This window comes from Archocentrus centrarchus, unplaced genomic scaffold (genome assembly GCF_007364275.1).
Source record: "Archocentrus centrarchus isolate MPI-CPG fArcCen1 unplaced genomic scaffold, fArcCen1 scaffold_36_ctg1, whole genome shotgun sequence".
In the NCBI taxonomy this organism is placed as follows: domain Eukaryota; kingdom Metazoa; phylum Chordata; class Actinopteri; order Cichliformes; family Cichlidae; genus Archocentrus; species Archocentrus centrarchus.
This window is the reverse complement of record NW_022060263.1, coordinates 2,025,786-2,041,127: the sequence shown is the minus strand read 5'-3', so window position 1 is coordinate 2,041,127 and position 15,342 is coordinate 2,025,786. Positions and strand designations below refer to the sequence as shown.

Genomic DNA, 15,342 nt, shown 5'->3' with positions numbered 1-15,342 from the left:
CAATTCAATTTTAAGTGCAATTCACAATGTTGCAAGAACACCAGTTTTACTTACACACAATGTCTTTTGTCATGACAGGGCGTGATGGTTCACTCGGCTCCCCAAATCCAGCCTTGTTCTCAGCAGTGACTCTAAACTCGTACTCTACTCCCTCACTCAGGCCTTGCACTTTAAACCGCAGGTCAGGGATAGTCCGCTTACAGGCTCTGACCCATCTCAGTCCTCTCCTCTCTTTCCTCTCTACACAATATCCTCTGATGTCACTTCCCCCGTCTTGTGCTGGTCTCTTCCATGAAATGGTGACAGCATTCCTACTGACATTATCAATCTCTGGGGCTGAGGGTGGACCAGGAGGGCCTGGGGATACAAAAATAGTGACCATATTTCTATTAGCTATCCCTTTTAATTTTCAAGGATTTGTATGCTCCTATAGCTAAGTTGCATTAATTATTTTAAATATTTTTTAATATACAAAAATAATCCACATAAGCAATATAAACTTACCAAAACTATCAACCATTTTGACTGGACCAGACTGGGTTGAATCTCCTGTACCATATTGGTTCACGGCAGACACTCTGAAGATGTACTCGTTGCCCTTGATCAGTTTGCTTACTACGTATCTGCAGTCCACGACATTTTCAGCAAGCTTGGTCCACTGTAGTCGACTGGTTTCTCTCTTCTCAAGGATGTAGGATTTGATAGAGCAGCCCCCATCCTCCTCTGGTGGAAGCCAAGTCAGGGTACACTTCTCGGCTGAAATGTTACTGGCTTCGATTGGGCCTGGAGGTCCAGGAACATCTAACACCTTCACCTTAACATGTTCTTCTTTAATACCAAAGGGGTTGCTAGCAGTGATGGTGTACTCCCCTGTGTTCTTCCGGCTTGCATACTTAATAGCCAAAGTAGAGGAGGTTGGGGTACTGGTGATGGTGACAATGTCAGAGTTCTTTAACTCACGTCCTTTCTTGGACCAGATTGCAGTAGGTGGAGGCTTGCCCACAATCTTAGAGGCTGAGATTATAATTGTGTCTCCTGCTCTGACGGATATACCATCTTTCATTTCTGGGTCAATAGTGATGGTTGGAGGCTCTGCATAGAGAACAGAAAAAAGTTGACGATCTTGTCCACAGTCGTTGAATTTCAAACTTTTGACAATTATTTTAAGTCCCAATATTAACATAAACTTTATAAAAAAGATCAGTAATCTACAGCCCACTCCTAAAGAAGCCAAACTGGTTTAGCACTCAGCTTACCATATTCATCCTTGCAGGTCAAAAGGTCAGTAGACTCTGAAGGAACACTGATAGCACCTGCAGCATTCCTGGCCCTGATTCTGAATTGATACTGGGATCCTTCAGTCAGGTCAGTCACAGTGAAAGCACAGGCCTGAATGTTGACATGATTGGCTTTTATCCAGGCTTTACCACTGGCCTCAAGTTTCTCTATGATGTAGCCAGTCAACTTGTAGCCACCATCATATTTGGGAGCTGTCCATATCAGAGTTACTGTGCTCCTGGTAACACTGATCACTTCAGGTTTGCCAGGAGGATCTGACATGACACAAAAGAGAAATTTTTAAAAAATCATTCCAAAAATAAAGCAAGGTTGTAATAGTTCACATCACAAAAAAACAATCTTTCCACTTAAGTATTAAATATTATAAACAGTAGAACACTGAAAAAGATAAATCTGTGTCTTCAAATTAGGGAAAAAAGTTCCAATAACAATGCACTCACCAATAGGATCCAAAGCAACTATGGCCTCAGTCACTTTGCTAGCCTTTCCCAGGCCAGCCATATTCATGGCCATCACCCTGAATTCATACTCTAATCCTTCTATCAGTGCAGTGACTCTACATTCTTTCACTCTCAGAGGAGTCTTGCTTGCCCGTTTCCACATCAGACTGTTTTTCTCCTTAAATTCTATGTGATATCCTAGAAAAAACACAAAATTACGTAGTCAGAATGATTGACATTTTGTGTTAGCTTATGCAACAAATGGATACTGAACACTCTGTTACCAGTAATTTGGGAACCACCAGTGTCCTTTGGATCAGTCCAAGTCAAGATGGCTGATTCATGGCTGATGCTTACAATTTCTGGTGGAGTAGGTGCCCCAGGAACATCTGGAGGAAGCAGAGAAAAAGAGAGGGAGACATTCAACAGACCATGCATTATTAATATGTGTGTTTAAATATACTGAAACACCTCAGTTCTATATAAATCCAGGTTGGATCATTGCTTGAGAAAGACTGATTTGAAAAAAAAATGCTTTAAAAAACTGTAGTTTCATTTTAGTTTCAGGTTTCAAAACTATATCTACAAAAAAAATGAAGTCATCTTCTTATAATCTTATAATGAGCACGAAATGTTGCAAAAACTAATTTCACTATTGGAGATCATTTTTAGTTGGACAGTATCTTGACAAGACAAAAAAGGTCTGAAGTAGAATTACTCATAAATTAACAGTGGCTGTAGTCAGTAGAGGTTCTTACTGAAGGGATGCTGGGCAATGACTGGGTCAGACCTCAGATATTCTCCAACCCCATACTTGTTTTCAGCAAACACTCTAAAGATGTATTCTATTCCATCGTGGAGTCTGATCACTCTCATTGTGGTCTTCTGGATGGCAGAAGCCACTGTAGCCCACTTATTATCTGTTGTCCTCCTCTTCTCCACAATGTAATTGGATACCTCTGCACCACCATCATCTTTGGGTGGTCCCCACTCCAGTGTGATGCCGTCGGCAGTAATCTCATCAAACTTAATGGGTCCAGTGCAGATGCCAGGTTTGCCAACTACCTTCACCTGGAACTTGCAATCCTTTGAGCCAGCACTGTTTCTGACGTTTATAGTGTAGATGTCAGCATCTCCTCTCTGGCAGTCTCTGATCAATAAGGTAGTGATGCCCTGAGATGCTTCAACACACATTCGGCCAGTATCACCCAGTGCTACATCACCCTTCTTCCAGGTAGCTGCGGGGTAGGGCACTCCAGTGATGGGGATGTTGATACGTGTGGTGCTGCCCTCCTTAACCACATAGCAGCCATCATACAGCTCACTTAAGTTGCAATCAGGGAGCACTGAAATTCAAACGAATTTAAGCATCATTAAAAAGTTAAACATTATAATTTTGGTCTAACTAATAGCATCTGGCATGATAGCTTTCTTACCAAACTGGTCCTTGGCAATAGCAGTGAGCTCAGTGGGTGGTCCTTCTCCAGACTCGTTCAGTGCCTTGACCCTGAAGGAATATTCCTTGCCCTCAGTCAGTTCACCAATAGTGTGTGAGGTGTTCTTTCCCTTCATGATCTGCTTCCACTTCTCCTCTCCTTCACCCTGCTCCAGGATGTATGCAGTAACATAACTTCCACCATCATTGATTGGCTTCTTCCAGCCCAGGGTGATAGAATCCTTGGTAGTCTTCTGGGGTTTGAAGTCTGTCACTGGACCAGGTTGTTCTGAAGAGGGAGGACAGATTGAGGAAGACTGAGCATTTGTGTGTTTTAACTGAAAGTATTTAAACTGATAAGAAAATTAATATATTTTACAGCTCTGGCATTTCTCTTATTTCTAACATCTTGTAACTACCAGAAGCCCTGATGCTGCCTGCAGTCTCACAGCCCTCTCCAATGCCATAGGCGTTTTCAGCTAGAACTCTGAAGCAGTAGGCCTGTCCTGCCTCCAGGTTCGTGATCCTGAAGGAAGTCTTTGGACATTCTGCCGACACACAGGTCCAGGCCTTCCTCTCAGCCAAACGTTTCTCTACAATGTAGTTCTTCACTGGACTACCACCATCTAGCAGTGGGGCATCCCAGGAGATCCAGGCATGGGTTCTGGAGGTTTCCTTCACAATCAGGTTAACAGGTGGGCCGGGAGAATCTGAGTGGGCAAGAGAAGCAATTTCTTTGCCTCAGAGATTTCATAATTTTGTACAAGCACATGTTCAAGCACATGTTCATTCACATTAACCTAAATGTAAACTGTATATATACTTTGAAAACTTGTTCTTTTTGATATATCCGATATATTTTATATGACCATATTTGCATTCTTAATTATTACACATCACTACTGGCTGCCACTGTTTGGGTCATTTTAAGGTGAAGAGATAGCACAACTAAGTTAAACTGGATTTAGTACATTTAGTCTATAATGATATGATGTGATGTGAACAACTTTATTTCAGCTTGATGCAGGGTCACAAAAATGCCTAACTAGATATGAACAATCAGTGAAACGTTTTTCCCCAGCTTGGGTTAACCTACATGCCTACATCTGACAGTCCAAGCCCACTGGGGTGTGTGTACTTGACATTTCATATGACAGAAATTCTTACCAAGGACCTTGACTACGATGGTATAGCTCTTGGAACCACTATCGTTCTCCAGTGACAGAACATATTTTCCAGTATCGTATCTGCTAACATCCTCAATCATTAGTAGGGTGTCCCAGTCTGATGTCTTGATCAGCAGACCTTGCCTTTCCTTCAAGTTATCATCAACTTTTGTCCATGTCACCTTTGGTGCTGGGCGTCCTCTCAGTGGTACATAGAGCCTCATAGTTACGCCAGCTCGCAAAACCAAAGCCTTTCTTAGGTCAGCATCCAGTTCAGCTTCAGGAGCAACTGGAAGAGACAAAAATTTGTCATTAATCACTTAGTCAATTAATAACTTAACTGTTACATTATCTGTTAGTTGCCATTATTTCTTGTTTTTCTGTCTTGTCCAGTTGGATGTATTCTACCTCTTTTCAGAGGGATAATTTGTTCTTCTTAAAATATTCAGTTTTTATTTTTGGTTCAGCAATATTTTAGTTCACCAAGTTTATCAAGAATGTTGCTCATTATTGACAATATGTTAATTACCTGGCTGAAATAAGCAATGTAATATTTAGATTTAAAAAAATCAATGACAAAAGCAGGACCAGCAATTTCAGCAATGCTAAAAAAATTGCTTGCTGTCTCCATCCCCTCACCCCCAACTGGTTGCAGCAGATTTCTATCCCTCCCTGAGCCTGGTTCTGCCAGACGGTTCTTCCTGTTAAAAACGAATTGAGGACTGGTCAAACTGAGGCAGTGGGGATTATGCAGGGCAGTCCTGTCTATAAATCTGGCAAATGCTAGCTCCCTGGCTAACAAGATGGATGAGCTGCTATTTGTCAAATCCAAAAACTTTAACTTTTGCAACTCTGCCACCCTGTGCTTTACTGAATCCTGGCTCAGTGAACACATCCCGTACACTTCTCTCCAGCTGCCAGGCTTCCAGCTTTTCTGAGCGGACCATGTCATGGAACTCTCTGGAAAGATGAGGGGAGCTGGACTGTGTTTCAATGTTAACGAAGGTTGGTGTACAGGTGTCACATTCCACCTCAGGCCTATGCAAAGAAGGTATTAAAACACCTGACTACCAGGTAACAGACATGGAGAAAAACATTCTGACTGCCAGCTCATCATTCTTGGGGATTTTAACACATCAAACCTCAGCCATGAACTCCTTAAATACAGACAGTAAATAAAGTGTCCCACCAGGAACGCTAACTCATTGGGCCACTGCTACACTATATTAAAGGACTCCTAATGGTCTGTTCCCCATGCTGCTTTGGGACTCTGACCATTGCACGGTCGATCTCATCACAACTGGATGGCAGAACTTAGGTCAAGAGACGGACAGCTGAATCAAAGCTGAAGTTAGAGACCTGCTTTGACTGCACTGACTATAGTACCTTCAAAGCTGCAGCCACAGACCTTAACCTTTCATCCTTCAACACCTCAGCACCCAAGGGACCCAAGGGATCCTGTTCCTGGACTTCAGCTCTCTGTTCAATACCGGCATCCCAGAAACCCTCCACCAGAAACTCATGGACAGGATGCAGCAGGGGAAGGTGGGGAACATCACTCTAGCACCTGGTCCATCAGCAGCGGCACCCCCTAGGGGTGTGTTCTTTCCCCGCTGCTCTTGTCCCTCTACAACATTGATAGCAACTCAGAGGACCCATCTGTGGACAACATAAGGGACAGTGACGAGGCCACCTACAGACACGAGGTGGACCACCCAGCCTTTGGTGTGGTCAGAAGAACCTGGAGTTTAACCTGTTCAAAACTGTGGAGATGACAGTGTACTTTAGGAAGAATCCCCCCACCCCCACTCCTCATCAGTGTCTACTGTGGAGTCATTTAAGTTCCTGGGAACCACAATCTCCCAGGACCTCAGGTGGACAACCCACATAGATTCCATCAGGAAGAAGATGCAGCAGAGGATGTACTTTCTGCATGCTGAGGAGGTTCAACCTGCCTCAAGAGCTTCTGATCATCTTCTACACCTCCATCATCCAGTCTGTCCTGCGCACATCCATTATTGTCTGGTTTTGATCAGCCACCATAGGAACAGACTGAAATGGACAATCAGGTCTGCAGAGAAGATCATTGGGGCCAACCTGCCCTTCATTCATGGCTTGTACCAGTCTAGAGCCAGAAAATGGGCAGGCAGCATCACTTCAGACCTCTCACACCCCGCACACAAACTGTTCTTACTGCATCCCTCTGGTAGGCTACCAAGTGCTGTATGCCAAAACTACCAGACAAAACCAGTTTCTTCCCCTAGATATCCCCCTGATCTCACCATAACCTGTCTGCCCAACTCATGCTCATTTGCACAACCATTGCACCACTTGTACTGTTGTACCGCCTGTAAATAGATCAATTACTTGCATTACCTCCTGCTGCTTCTGTTACACTCACAACAGTGAATGGGATTCTACTTCTCACCTTATGTGTATTTCATATGTCTCGGAGAGAAAACCAAAGTCAAAGTCCTAGTATGGTCACACGTACATGGCAAATAAAGCTGATTTTGATTCTAAATAGTGTGGAATAAGAAACAGCTCAGAAACATACTCAGTATATCCTTGGGCATGTAGTTTCCAGGCACCTCGCTGGGCTCACTGTAACCAATCTTGTTGACAGCAATGACTCTGAACTGGTACTCAGTGTTGTCCATCAGGCCTGTCACCAGGAATCTGGTGGCCTGGAGTTTCTTTGGTACATTGCACTTTGTCCAGTTTTCTGCATCAGCTCGCTTGCACTCAACCAGGTATCCAATGATCTCACAGCCACCATCATATGCTGGTTTGGTCCAGCTAAGGCTAACTGAGGTCTTGGTAGAGTCCACCACCTTGGGGAAGGCAGGTGGCCCGGGAGGATCTAAAGAATTATATTTGCATAATTAGATGTATGAAACATTTTACTTTCATTTAGAAAGTGTGTTTTGAAGCAGATACTCACAGACAGGGTCAACAGCCAGTGCAGCATTGGAGGCATCGCTGGGTTTGCCAAGACCAGCCTTGTTTATAGCAATGACTCTGAACTCATACTCAGAGCCCTCGGTCAGCTGAATGGCCTTAATGGTCCTATCAATGACTGGTCGGCGGTTAACCTTAGCCCAGCTCAGCTCAGTGGCCTCACGTTTCTCCACCATGTAGCCTAGGATTGGAGACTTGCCATCATTGGCTGGGGCCTTCCAGCTGACTGTCATGGAGTCCTTAGTGATGTTGGTGATGACTGGTGGCTCACATGGACCAGGAACATCTGACAAAAGATATAAGATCTTGATTATCTCCCATTAGTGTCTGCCTTGCCTGTCATCAACTGGCAAGGCATGCTGTTTTGTTACATTAACTTTTATCAACATAGTGTGTTATAAAGGAATAAGAAATAAAGTATTAAAATAGGCTTGATGGCTTACACAGTAGTTATGTCACATATTTCACAATTTGAAAAATGCAAATGTGTGAAATTAAGTAAGAAATGTCAAGATATCAAATCATTGAAACATACTTCCTCAGTTTGAGTATTTTTAAATCATGGTGTGGGAAATAATTGATTATCAAAATGTACTGTATTTGTAGAAATGTGGGAGAAAGTTTAAACAGACAGTAAATCTACACATTTTTATTTTTCTGTACTTTTCAAGTAGACCTGGGTACAGTTCTCTTACCATATGGGTTCTTGACTGTGACAGCGTCAGTCATAGTGGGGTCTCCCACACCATACTGGTTTTCAGCACTGACTCTGAACTGGTATTCATGTCCCTCAATAAGTTTCTCCACTGAGCAGTCAGTGATGTGTCCATGGATGTTTGAGGTGACCAGTGCCCAGTTGGCCCTGCTGGTCTCACGCTTCTCAATGATGTAGTTAGTGATTTCAGAACCTCCGTCTGCAAGTGGTGGCTCCCATCGCAGTTTAATACGGTCGGCAAAGACCTTACTAATTTTCACTGAGGCTGGAGGGCCAGGTTTGTCTGTGGTGGAAAAATCACAAGGATAAGCTTCTTTGTCCCAAACACTTGCCTAAGCACTAAAATAAAATGAACTAATACAACTCTAGCTTACCGAGTACCTTGACCTTTATGGTGGCATACTTGGTGCCATTGACATTTTCAGCTGTAATAGTGTAGTCCCCAGACTCCTTCCTGGTGACAGAGTATAGCTCCAGCAGATGAAGATGTTTCTTTTGCGACATCTTCATTCCCTCGGTGAGGACAAGAGGCAGCCCATCCTTCTTCCAGCTCACTTTGGGAAGTGGTTTGCCAAACACCTCAGCATCCAGGAAGACATTCTCTCCAGCTTTCACCATGATCAGGTTCTTCATATTAACACCCAGTTCCACACGAGGAGCAACTGCATAGAAAAAAAAAAAAATCAGAATTATTTGTATATAATTGTATTTGTCTATCATAGCTTTCCTTGCTGTGCAGAGTTGTACCATTCTCTGCGATGACAGGAATGGGATCAGATAGATCGGATGGCAAGCTGATGTTAATCGCGCTCTTGGCGATGACTCTAAACTGGTATTGTTGACCCTCCTCTAGGCCGGTTACCACATAGTTCTCTGTTTGGATATTCATGCAGTTGGCATTGCAGCGAGTCCACTTTTCTTCTGGAAGCTTTGTATATTCCATGTAGTAGCCAATCAACTTGCTGCCACCGTCATGCTTTGGACGGCTCCACACCAATGAGACAGAGTTCTTGGTCACATCCATAGGCTCAGGTTTACCTGGTGGGTCTGAATGAAAAAGAGTGCAAGAGTGGTTATTGTCATTGGCTTAAAACATTACTTTCTTATCTCAGCAATACATTTTGAAGCTGGTGATTCATATAAAAATGGAAACAAGTGTAACCTGTAATATGTGACAAAGTTCAGTTAAGAGTAAAGAGGCTAACCACGATGTCTGCTACAGAGAAAACAGATTCTTTTTTTTAATAACTTTTTTTTTTGTTTTTATTTGATAGTCGGCAGTGAAGAGAGACAGAAGATCGGGAGGAGAGAGATGAGGGAAGACACAGAGTGAAGGGAAGTGAACCTGCGCTGTCTGCACTGCCATATGCAGCATACGTCGCCTGCTCATCCACTGAGACACCCTGGCACCCCAGAAAATACATTCTATTAGAATCACAGCAATCAGCTTTTCTATGACTAACACCTGAATTACCAACCAAATCAGAAGAGGAGAACGGCAGAATATAAGCCAAATATCTGAAGTGTCTTTGCTTCAGACCATCTTGTTTTTTTTTTTCTGTGAGTGACGTCATTTACCAAAGCACCGCCATCTTGGTTTGCTCCCAGAGGCAGTGTTGTTCTGGGCATGAAGTACTATATTCTGCAGTTCTGACTGAGGAAAAAATGGAGAAATCAAAGCCAACAAGCAAAGATCAACGGTCTAACACTACTCAGTGCCATTAACTGCAGCAACCGAAGTGCAGCAATGTGGATCCAAGGACACGTCTAAACTTCACCTTTCATTGCTTTCCTCACCCATAGAACGACAAGGACATGTAAGTAGACGTTGAGGTCCTGTTTACATGGGAATGATTAGCTGGGTAAAATAAAATGGTATGGTTTTTCCATTTTGGTTTCTGAAAAAAAATGCTTTCAGATGGCAACATTTTAAAAATGATTGCCATTCAGAGATAACGTAAGAGACTTTGAAAATGTTACAGGGACTCAAAACACTGTTGTTGTGTGAAACAAATGGCCAACATGTACCGTTTTCACCTGGAAACATTCTCATGTTAACAAAATAACTAAATAAATAGATAACTAAATCATCATCATCTGATCATTCTGTCAATCAGCCGTGCATACATCAAATTCCTCCAGAGTTTCCACTAGGGACTCAGATAACAAGAGATTATATTAAGCTTTTATTATATTATGCCATTAGCCATTATATTAAGGCATATTATATTATATTATTTACTGTATCATTATATTATTTTATAATGTTAAATTAGCCCTCTCTTACAGTGGAACACAAATAATTGCAAAATCATGAAAATGCAAATTACTCAATACAGATATTATAATTATAATTATAATCCATATCATAAAAGCAACATAATATTGTGGCATGTTTGCAAAACAAGTAGTTGTTTAACCACCTCAGTGACTTTACCCCCAGTAATGGGTGAGTCATCCCCCTGATCCCCCAACTCTGCTTCAATTACAGAAGGCATGTCAGTGGGATTAAGAAGGTCCTCGAAGTGTTCCTTCCACCACCTGACTATAGCAGCGCCTCACCCGCACTATATCCTGTGTGAGTAGAGCACCGCTTTCCCCTGCTGAGTCGCCAATTCGAGGCCGTTCAAAAGTCTTTTTCCAAGGCTTCACTAAACCCGAGTTTTTGCTTCAGTCACCGCCCGAGCCACATTCTGCTTGGCCTGCAAGTACCCGTCAGCTGCCTCCGGCATCCCACAAGCTAACCAAGCTCGATAGGACTCCTTCTTCACCTTGATGGCTCCCTTCACCTCTGGTGTCTGCCATCTAGTTTGGGGATTACCACCACGACACGCACCAACCACCTTGGAGCCACAGCTCTGAGTAGTAGCTTCAACAATGGAGGTGCGGAACATGGACCACCAGGTGGTCAGCTAACAGCTCAGGTTCTCTCTTCAGTGTCCAGAACATACGGCAGCAGATCTAATCTGACATGATTACAAAATTGATCATTGACCCGTGATCTAGGGTGTCCTGATGCCACGTGCACTTAAGGGGTCTTTTGATTATCACTGATTATCATTGAATCATTTAATCTTTTTTTTTTTTGTTAAGCTTTTGTCGGTATAAAATAATTTAAAGTAAAGGTTTTCCACCTTTACTCTATTTGAGTTACATGTACATTAAGCTTTTTTTAAGTATGGGATTCACTGTGGCTCAGGAAGGAGAGCAGGTCATCCACTAATCAGAAGGTTGGTGGTTTGAACCCAGGCTGCTCCTGCCTGCATGCCAAAGTATCTTTGGGCAAGATACTGAACCTCGAGCTGCTCCTGATGCATTAATTGCAGTGTGAATGTTAAATCGCATTTCAATGTAGAAAGTGCTTTTATGAATGGGTGAATGAGACATGCTGTATAAAGTGCTTTGAGGGCTCGTGTAGAGTGGAAAAGTGCTATAAGAACCAGATCATGTACCATTTATCACGAGCCTCTTCTCAGTGACATAAAAGAACAGATTGTATGTGTCTATGTCCAATTCTTTTTGTTTGTTTCTAAACCGTGAAATGATCGTTCCCTTAGCAATAAAAGCATGTTTATCGCCTAAAAACATGAAGCCTAGTTTACCACTTTAATGTGAAGGCTGTCCCGGGCTCCTGTATTTGAAATATATTTGGTTAACTCTTCAGTAAGTTGACTTCCAGTTGACACAGTTATTTCAATACCCTTAATAAGATGTTTTTTTTAATTGATTTTCATATTTATCTTTTTATTTTACATGCAATAAGGGGCCTGGGGCTAAAACGAACCTCTGCAGCAAGTATTCCTGATCAGGAAATCTTAAATACAACAGAGGACATACATAAAATAACGTACGTTTTTTCTTCCGTTAATGAAAAAAATTACGTAATGAAAATATAATTCTGTTGTGTATAGAAGTGAAAGTTGTCATTTTTTTCTTGTCTTTAACTGAACTTTGTCATATAGTATGGTGAAGTCATGAGAACAATTATGTCATTTTTGTAGTTACAAAAAATGTTCATACCAATAGCAGTCCTAGCAGTGATGAAGTCTGTCTGTTTGCAAGGTTTGCCCTGTCCAGCCTGGTTTTGTGCTGACACCCTGAAGGTGTACTCCAGGCCTTCAATCAGGCCTGTGCAGGTGTACTGGGTGGCTTTGACCACAGACTCATTAGACTTCACCCACAGAATGCTGTTCCTCTCCTTCTTCTCAATGCAATATCCAGTGATGGGGCTGCCACCATCAGAGGTGGGGCGCTCCCATGATAGAATGACAAAATCCTTGTTGACCTTGTTAATCTGCAGGTTTCTCGGTTCACTTGGAGGATCTTTGGGGGGAAAAAAGTACATTAATACCATTAATACATAACGTCATAGTTGTAATGCTGGGAACCGGTAATACATCTTAGCATACAAATTCTCACCAAATGGATATCTGGCAATCATCTTCTCAGAGTAGGTGGGCTCAGAGATACCAAACCTATTTTCAGCACGGACACGGAAGCCGTACTCTTTGCCAGGTGTCAGTTTGGTTATTCTGAAGCTGGTTTTTGTGCAAGATGCAGAAACGGTGACCCAGTCACCTTGGCTAATGTCACACTTCTCTACAATGTAGCTGGTGATGTTGCTGCCACCATCCTCCTGAGGAGAGTTCCAGAGCAGTGTGCAGGCATCAATGTCCAGTTCAGTGATCTCTAAAGGAGCTTCAGGGGGTCCAGGAATGTCTAAGATACAGAGTATGACATGTTGAAAATGTTGACTTACATGTACATAACCAAATCAATGTTATTTATAATTTTAAGTAAAGTTGATTTGTTTTCAAGAACCTGCAGCTTAAAAAGTTTCTGTTGTTCTAACTTACCCATGACGATGACTTTGAGGATCTGATTAATCTTGCCGGTACTGTTCTCAGCCGACAAGCTGTAGTAACCACTATCCTTTCTTGTTACATTCTTGATAATAAGTGTGTTAGTTGTCAGTGTCTTTACAAGAAACAGGCGGTCAGAGGTCAGCACGTCCTCATTGCCCTGCTTCCACTTGCAGTAGGGAGCAGGCTTTCCTGCCACAATAGCCTCAATCACCATCTTGGATCCAGCTCTGACCGTCACAATGTCAGGCATGATTATCTTTGGAGCCACTGGGAGGAAGAAGAAACATCAAGATTTACTTCAGTATTTGAGATGATTTCAACTTCTTGGTTTTTATTCATGTGGTTTTGTGATTAATTAATTAATTAGAATATGTAAGTTACTATCATCCATACTTGAATGAGGAAATATTTAGACTGGTCTACTCACTGAGCTGCTCCTTAACTTCAAACATTCCCTCTGCCTCTCGAGCCAAACTGACTCCCACTGAGTTCCTGGCTGCCACTCTGAACTTGTACTTCTTTCCTTCTTTCAGACCAACCACCACGATAGTCAGGTCTTTGACCACAGAATATGATGTCCACTTGCCCTCGGGCGCACCCTCCTCCTGGTAATCCACCACATAACCATTAATTTTGGCACCTCCATCTCTGAGAGGTTTCAGCCAGCCCAGTGTGGCACTATTCTTGGTGATCTCTAACACATCCATCTTCTTTGGAGGGTCTGGCTCACCTGGATGTAACACAAAGCAGAGATTAGAAATGATAAACAAAAGAGAAAAAAAATCAGAAGCAGAAGAAATCAGGGTGAACAGTGGTGACACTCACTGATGGGGTCAACGGCCAAGTAGGACCTGGGCGAGTCCTGAGGAACTCCAATGCCATACTTGTTGCAGGCCATTACTCTAAAGTAATACTCAATACCAGGTGTGAGGTTGGTGATCTTGAAGCTGGTCTTCTTCAGGTCCTCTGTGCACTTAGTCCAGGTCTTCCTATCCACCTCCCGTTTCTCCACAGTGTAGTTGAGGATGGGGCTGCCTCCATCATTCTCTGGTGGCATCCAGGAGAGTTGAGCTGTTGTCTTGGTGACGTTAGTTGCATCCAGGCCGCCAACAGGGCCAGGTGTGTCTGTGTACAAATTAAAAATCATAGATATTATAGTTTCCCTATTAGTGACCTGTTTTTAAAAACATTTTTAGAAGTCATGAAAAGGAAATGCATTTGTCATTTAGTTTGAGTTTCTCACCAAGGACTTTGACACGGACAAATACAGCTTTCTCTCCAGCTGAGTTAGACAGAGTGAGTGAATATTTTCCAGAATCCTCTCTGGTGCTCTCAGGAATGACTAGGAAGGACATGGTGTCAACCTGGTCCACGTGACCTCGCCGGACTACATTGTCCACACCCAACCGTTTCCATGTAACCTTGGGGGCAGGTCTTCCTCTAATCACGGCGAAAAGCCTTATAGGACAACCAGCCCTCACAGACAGGCCTTTCCTCAGACTGGCATCCAACTCAATTTCTGGAGCCTCTGTTACACATCAAAAAAACACATTAATGTTAAGTGTCATCAACTTTGGAACATTTACAGTACTACAGTACTGTATTGTAATACAACAGCTTTATTGAAGAAAAGAATATGATGACTTTAAAAAGTGGCTATTCTTACCCAGGACTTCCTTGGGAGACACTGCCTCCTTCAAATAGGCATGACGTCCCCAGCCCACCTGGTTTTGGGCTGACACCTTGAACTCATACTCCTGCTTCTCATCGAGCTGGCTGATGGTGAACTCTGTGAGCACCAGTGGACCGTGGGTATCAATTCTCTTCCAGCCCACTGTGGGATTCTCAGGATCTGCCTCACTTTTCAGCCTCATGTCCAAGCTATAGCCTATGATGGGGGCACCACCGTCATACACGGGTTTAGACCAGGACAGAGTGATAGAGGTCTTTGTGCTGTCAGCCACTTTCAGGCCTGCAGGGGGACCAGGTGGCTCTGTAGGTGGAGACAATGAAACAAAGTTCATTATGATTACTGAAATATTCAAATATCAGGAAGAAGCTTTACCACAAATAAAGCAAACAAACAAACAAACAAACAAACAAACAAAAGCTTGAACCTGAACTTTTTAAGAATAAAGTTGTGACAGCAACTATAAACTCACCAATAGGATCTTTGGCTGCAACTGGCCGGCAGGGTTTGCTGGGCTCGCCAAGGCCGACTTCGTTCTCAGCTTTTACTCTGAACTGGTACTCATGGTTTGGAATCAGGTTGGTTACTTTCATGCGTCTCTCAGAGATGGGGCTCTTGGTGCAAGCTACCCAGCGCACTGCCCTCTTCTCTTTTCTCTCGAGGATGTAGCCAGTAATTGACTTTCCTCCATCATTTTCAGGAGGAGCCCATACCACAGTCATCTCATCTTTACTCACCTGGATCACAAAAATTACAATTGTTTTTTAACAG

At 42.9% G+C, this 15,342-nt stretch overlaps 1 protein-coding gene across 1 annotated transcript in view; it reads right to left on the bottom strand.

Annotated features, from left to right (window-relative positions):
• Positions 1–15,342, bottom strand: part of ttn.2 (titin, tandem duplicate 2) — a 266,459-nt gene that overhangs the window by 54,210 nt on the left and 196,907 nt on the right. Inside the window, exons 184-205 of the mRNA XM_030724391.1 lie at positions 15,044–15,308; positions 14,548–14,874; positions 14,125–14,409; positions 13,707–14,006; positions 13,309–13,611; positions 12,873–13,148; positions 12,436–12,735; positions 12,037–12,339; positions 8,764–9,063; positions 8,391–8,678; positions 7,997–8,299; positions 7,285–7,587; positions 6,898–7,203; positions 4,342–4,629; positions 3,594–3,884; positions 3,176–3,463; positions 2,498–3,085; positions 2,024–2,128; positions 1,740–1,937; positions 1,257–1,553; positions 505–1,092; positions 55–357 (exon numbers count right to left, since the gene is read on the bottom strand). Coding sequence (XP_030580251.1) covers positions 55–357; positions 505–1,092; positions 1,257–1,553; positions 1,740–1,937; positions 2,024–2,128; positions 2,498–3,085; positions 3,176–3,463; positions 3,594–3,884; positions 4,342–4,629; positions 6,898–7,203; positions 7,285–7,587; positions 7,997–8,299; positions 8,391–8,678; positions 8,764–9,063; positions 12,037–12,339; positions 12,436–12,735; positions 12,873–13,148; positions 13,309–13,611; positions 13,707–14,006; positions 14,125–14,409; positions 14,548–14,874; positions 15,044–15,308 — 6,805 coding nt within the window. The remainder of the gene's footprint in view (positions 1–54; positions 358–504; positions 1,093–1,256; positions 1,554–1,739; positions 1,938–2,023; positions 2,129–2,497; positions 3,086–3,175; positions 3,464–3,593; positions 3,885–4,341; positions 4,630–6,897; positions 7,204–7,284; positions 7,588–7,996; positions 8,300–8,390; positions 8,679–8,763; positions 9,064–12,036; positions 12,340–12,435; positions 12,736–12,872; positions 13,149–13,308; positions 13,612–13,706; positions 14,007–14,124; positions 14,410–14,547; positions 14,875–15,043; positions 15,309–15,342) is intronic.